The 5,808-nt window shown below is 37.5% G+C and overlaps 1 protein-coding gene across 2 annotated transcripts; it reads left to right on the top strand.

Moving 5' to 3' along the window:
- Nucleotides 1–402: 402 nt before the first annotated feature.
- Nucleotides 403–3,777, top strand: LOC102703637. Of its 2 annotated transcripts, none has more exons than XM_040520000.1 (7): nt 403–588; nt 682–844; nt 941–1,197; nt 1,827–2,039; nt 2,122–2,213; nt 2,751–2,856; nt 3,096–3,777. In XM_040520000.1, exons 2-5 carry the CDS (start codon nt 790–792, stop codon nt 2,155–2,157), a joined length of 561 nt encoding a protein of 186 aa, XP_040375934.1. In that variant the 5' UTR covers nt 403–588; nt 682–789; the 3' UTR covers nt 2,158–2,213; nt 2,751–2,856; nt 3,096–3,777. The 2 variants fall into 2 exon arrangements, with proteins under 2 accessions (XP_040375934.1, XP_040375933.1); XM_040519999.1 differs by having other exon boundaries at nt 671–844.
- The last annotated feature ends 2,031 nt before the right edge of the window (nt 3,778–5,808 follow it).

The following is a 5,808-nucleotide window of genomic DNA, read 5'->3' as shown; positions in this document are numbered from 1 at the left end:
TTTTTTATTGCTATAAAAATGATATGTCTGATTGATTTTTTTCTTATTTTTCTTCGATTAATCTCAGAATTTCTAGCTCGTGAGGAGCAACGTGAAGCCCCATTTTTCTGTTCCTTTATACATGTAATAGATAAGAAAGCAGTATTTTAAGAAAGTAGGTGTGCACCAAAATTTGGATTTCGTGGCACTGGCACAGCCGCAATGGCGCGATGTCTCCGTGCCACACCAAAAGTTTTGGAGACAAAATGTCCTTTGTATCAAGACATATACTACATCAGGCATTTTCTTGGACGAGGATAGTTTAGTAAAATCGCCTGATACTGTGAGCATCTTCTTGGATGAGGGATATATCCGGTCTCAAAGCAAATCAATCCTCTCAGCAACCACCACTCATATCAACTGCAACCAGGGAAGAGGGTTTGCCGCCCTCCGTTGCCACTCCTCTGCAACGCCTCTGCCGGCGTCCTCCGCGCTCCACCATAGGCTTCGACACCGCCCTCCGCCACCAGCCCTCCATGCTCCGACTCGCGAAGATGGCTCCTGGACGGAAACCGGCGACCTGGCCCTCAACCAGATGTGAACCAGAAGGTAACTTGTCGATTGCCTCCTCGTGCTTTGAACGTCTCCATCCTTGCTGGAGGATCAAGAAAATCAAAGAGAGTGATGGCAGTGGCAACTCAGGATCAAGACCAACCTGCAAGAATTACCAGGCAGAGGACTAGGGATTTGGCTGCAGCTCGTAAAGATACAACAGCAGAGCCACAAGATGGTTCCACAGAAGATGGGTTGATGGCTGCCAATGCTAATACCCAGGCCAACAACCAGAATGAGCTGTCTACTAAAGGCAAGTGATTTTAATCTCTCTCCACTATTAATTGTTTACATATTTGCATTAATGGGTCTTTGTTTTCATCTGATTGATTTCCAAATTCCATGGTAGGTCGATGTATCAGCAAAAGTCACGTGAGCAGACATGTAGGCAGAGATTTGGATAACATTTCAAGAGGGTTAAGCAACAAGATCCCAGTGCACATCGCTGAAGGAAACCTACGGCCAGAGGTGCCTCTGCAAGCTGCAAAACTAGCATCAGAGGGTGGTATTATTCTATGGAACCATGTCCCAATCTTCACTCACTGGAAGCATTATAAGAGTGAAGAAAACGAAGGTGTTGTTAGGGACTTCAACAACAAAGTCACTGTAAGTAACCTAGCTGCATGCATTTTCATAAATTTACAAGTCTATTAGTCATGCATTCGCGTGACTTTAATTACCCTTCCTATTTAAATGTCTTTACATGTATTTATAGTAATTAGCTTAATGTTTAAAACAACTAACAATGAAAATAAATATTGGTAGAGCAAACATCTAATATAAAACTATGTGTGCATTCATGACAACTAAACGTTAATTCTGTTATATAAATTTGTCTAAGGAGATTCCATAATATGGATTAAATAAAAATTTCAGTGATGGTTTGGCCATCTCTGTAAAGGAAAGCTTAACCTTTTGTGCATTCATGATAACCTGAACTTGAATTCTGTAACATAAACTGGCTTAGATCATTGCCAATTAGGAACCTAGCTTGTTATGTTATAGCTCCTAAAAGAACATAAAAATCCACCAAGAATGTTCTATACAACTTGAAAATAAAAATATGTACTGCATTATGACCTTGCAGATAGAATTATTTTAGAGACCTTGGTTCAATATAGTGCTGCATAATCTAGAGTTGACATTTGTTTATACTGTTTGTTGCTCGTTGTTGCTGCACACTCGCAGGGTACCATTTGAATGCTATTTAATGATATGTTCATGCTCTTGTCCAGAGTCAATTCACAATCAACGCAGATGCTAATCCAGTGAAAGATGCATTTTCTGATTTGCTCAAAAAAGGACAGCGGCAGATGAGATACAGGCTAAATAAGAAATATTTCAATGGTATACCAGCAAATGAAGTTAGAACAACTTCGCCGCTAAGCTCTATGACTGACAGTGAGTGGAAACAACTCGTGGACATGTGGTCTACCCTAAAGCATAAGGTATATCTTTCCTTAATATCTATCATAAATGTTGCCTTACAGAATATGAATTGTCTGTCCAGTAATGTTTGTCTTTCTATAGGAAAAATGTATAAAAAAAAAGATAGCTGTGAGTTAGTTCAATACCACCAGATGACAGGATCTCGGAGCTATGTTGCACAATGCTATGTCATGGTAAGATAAACTGTTGCATCTCTACAAACTTTTGTGATTTTTAGTCGATGATATAGGAGCTTGTATATGTCCAGAATGTCCACTAGTAACTTGTATGTCTTGAGTGGGTAGAATATTCACAACTATTGTTTAATTTACAAAATTGTGCTTTGGTGGCGTCTCGGCTAAAATCACCCATATTCAGGATATGGGTGATTTTATCCCAGCCAACAAGGTCCTGCATGTGGGTGATTTTGACAATATTTCAGAAGACATCAGTTTGGTGTTCTATGTTTTCCTTGTTTTGGTCATTAGTGGCTGCTATTGTTCAGCTTGGCGGCAATAATGCAGGTAGCTTTTGTCGCCTATAGCTGTTGCCCTCCATAAATGATGTGTTCATTGTCATTAATGATTTGCTCGGTTCATCTCTAGACTAAGGGCATTAAATTGGATTTTTGAACTGCTACTATTCATTTATCTTTTCACATGCTTTTAGTTAACTTCTTCAAAAAAAACATGCTTTTAGTTATTTACTTTTCTACTTGTATGTAATTTCAGAAGCAAACCAAAATTTAAGGATGTGCCACCAACTGCGATTGATATTTTCAAGGACAACCACTGCAGTAGCAAGTCAGGTTTTAATGAGAACGTGAAGGATGCCATTGTGAGTACCTTTCCCTATCTGATTACTTTGAACAACACAATAGATTACTACATATCTCCATATAGACATTAGTTAATACCTATATATATTCTGGACATTATGATAGAAGGTTTTATTCCATTCATTTCATTTCTTCCACTAGGTTGCATTTCTAGACATCATTACACATATATTGTTCTGGGACACATACATAACTAGCATAGAAAATCTGATTTTTTTTTTGGTTTTATTGTTGCTAGTCTCAAATGGAGGCCTATGTTGCTCAACCAACAGAAGAAGGCAAAGATCCAAAGACTCCTGTTGAAGCTATAGCTCATGTTCTGCCAAAATCAACTTTTCTTCGTAATGTTGGTATGCAGTCCACAAAGATGAAGAAAAATGCCAAAGCTGCTGCAATGAATGATCGTGTGCGTGAGCTAGAGAGTGAATTGCATGCTGAGAAGATGGGATCAGCCGGAATGCAATTGCAGATAGCTGATCTGCAGAAGCAATTAGAGGACCAGAAAGAGGCAGCAAGGAAGAATGAAGAAGAAACTGAGAAGCTAAGGCAACAAGGAAGTGAAAACCAAAGCTTCCTTCGCTCCTTGTTTGGCAGCAAGTTTGCATCATCAGATGCTCAGCAGTAAGCTCTCATACTTAGGTTTCAGATGATATTTTGGTGACAGTGAACTTGCGACCATTTTGATTGTGGGATGTTATTTTGATGTTGTTGTGCTTCTGGCCGTTGTGCTGTTGCTGTTGCTGCTGTGCTTTTGGCCATTGTGTTGCTGCTGCTACTGTGAAGCTATTGCAGATGTGCTGTTGTTGCTCTCGATGTAGCAGGAAGATGAGACTTTGGATATATATTGAATTAGTGGATGGATGTACTGGTATTGCATTTTAAGACTTGTGGAATGTGAAATGCATGTGACATTGCAATCATTTGTGGAATGTTAATTCATTTGAATCTGATTTTGTATGTGCTGAAATATTGCATCTAGGCTGAAAAGAATCAGTTGAATTGTGTGGGCTGAAAAAATTATATGGGCTGGAAAAATATATGGGCTAAATTGTAGGGGCTGGAAAAATCATATGGGCTGAATTATGCGGGCTGGAAAAATCATATGGGCTGAATTGGTGTGTGCTAAAAATTTGTACAGGCTGCACTCATTAAAAAGAAGCAAATAATATGATGGGCTAGCTAGAAACAACCCCAGAAAAAATATATTTGTGGCCCATGAGCTACATGGGCTTTAGCAGGCTGAATCTTATTTTGTGACTTTTTTTTCACTATGTCAACTGCCAAGTCTGCTGCCACGTGGCAAGCCCTAGGATTTTGTGACAATAAAGCAATGTCATATGCTTGTGACAATAGATGTACAAACGTCACATACTAAATTTATGACGGTGGCTTTTTGACGTTTGAAATTACGTCAACTGTTTGTCACAAATCATAATTTTTGACATAAAATTCACATATTATGACATAATAAAATGTCAAAAAGCCACCCACCTCTTGTAGTGAAAGAACAAATACAAATAGATAAATATTTAGTAGAATTATACCTAAATAGACAATAATTAAGATAAGTAAAAAATCACATATTATAGAGATTATAGATTAAAACAAATATGAGTAAAACATAAAATGACTTAGGGATTGTTTAGATGGGGATAAACTTTTTAGCCTCATGTCACATCGGATGTTTAAACACTAATTTGAAGTATTAAATATAGACTAATCGAAAAACTAATTTCATAAATGAGAGCTAATCCGCGAGACGAATTTTTTGAGCCTAGTTAATCAATAATTAGCAAATATTTACTGTAGCATCACATAGGCTAATCATGGATTAATTAGGCTCATTAGATTTATCTCGCAAATTAGTTCAAGATTATGCATGAGTTTTATTTATAGACTACGTTTACTATTTATAATAAGTGTCCAAACATCCGACGTGACTATGGGCTAAAGTTTAGCCCCTAAAAACAAACACCCCCTTAAATCTAGCCGCACAAATGCACGGGCCAGCCTACTAGTTATTATAATATAAAGACAGCCCGAAAAGGAGGCTCCACGTGCGCTCTGGTGCCTAGAAATAACCATGTTAATCGGAGAAAAAATATACACCGTTAGATCATGGTGGGTCCAGATTATAACGATGTAGATTAATCGGAGAAAAAGGAAAAAATATTTATCGTTAGATCACGGTGAGTCTAGATTATAACTATGTAGTTTAAGCAGATAAAAATAAAAATATACACTATTAGATTATACTAGACTATATTTTAATGGTTAGATCAACTGGGAGAACATCGATTCCGAATAGATTAAAAGTTGTTGTTTCTAACCGGAAACACCAGACTAGGACATGTTGCATGCATATGGAACTTTTTACCTGAAAATTGCATGTGGTATTATTTTATCACGGTTGTCAAAGCAAAAAGAGAGAGAGAGTCAGGATCATGCCGTGAACGGTTCAACAAACATGACTGGGGCGCCTGAGCACCCTGCCACATATTTTGGCTGGGAGGACTGTCTCTATAAATTGTTAAACTAATATAAATAGAATCCTTCACCTTTTGCCCTCCTGCCCTAGAAAAGCCTACATTAATTGAAAGAAAATAAGAAAAATAGAAAAAACAGAAATATACTAGGACTTGAAAACGGACAAGAAAAATTTGAAAAAATCAAAAGGAAAGTAAGACTCTGGAAAAGAAAGTATTTTTTATAAATCGTGTGAAATACCAACGTTGGATATCTATTATCTGCTCCCTCCGTTCTATATTATAAGACTTTTCTGGGTGTGCTTAAACTAGATGTTGGTGCATGCATATGAATTTTTTTCCCCTAAAATTACATATAGTATTGTTTTATCACTGTTGTCAAAAGCAATAGAATCAACGTACCTGAGCACCTCCCTGCCAGAGTTTTTGGTTGGGAGGATTGTTATATCTATATTTTTCAATCAA

The sequence above is a fragment of the Oryza brachyantha genome, chromosome 1, assembly GCF_000231095.2.
Source record: "Oryza brachyantha chromosome 1, ObraRS2, whole genome shotgun sequence".
NCBI lineage: Eukaryota > Viridiplantae > Streptophyta > Magnoliopsida > Poales > Poaceae > Oryza > Oryza brachyantha.
The sequence above is the reverse complement of the archived record's forward strand: the minus strand, read 5'-3'. Positions and strand labels throughout refer to the sequence as shown.

What these genes read in the sequence shown, in the direction of transcription:
- LOC102703637 (XM_040519999.1), top strand. Translation starts at nt 516, where the DNA reads ATGCTCCGACTCGCGAAGATGGCTCCTGGACGGAAACCGGCGACCTGG. An exon ending in AACCAGATGTGAACCAGAAG is followed by an intron (nt 589 to 670) that starts GTAACTTGTCGA and finishes GAGTGATGGCAG; the next exon opens with TGGCAACTCAGGATCAAGAC. An exon ending in GGTCTACCCTAAAGCATAAG is followed by an intron (nt 2,040 to 2,121) that starts GTATATCTTTCC and finishes GTCTTTCTATAG; the next exon opens with GAAAAATGTATAAAAAAAAA.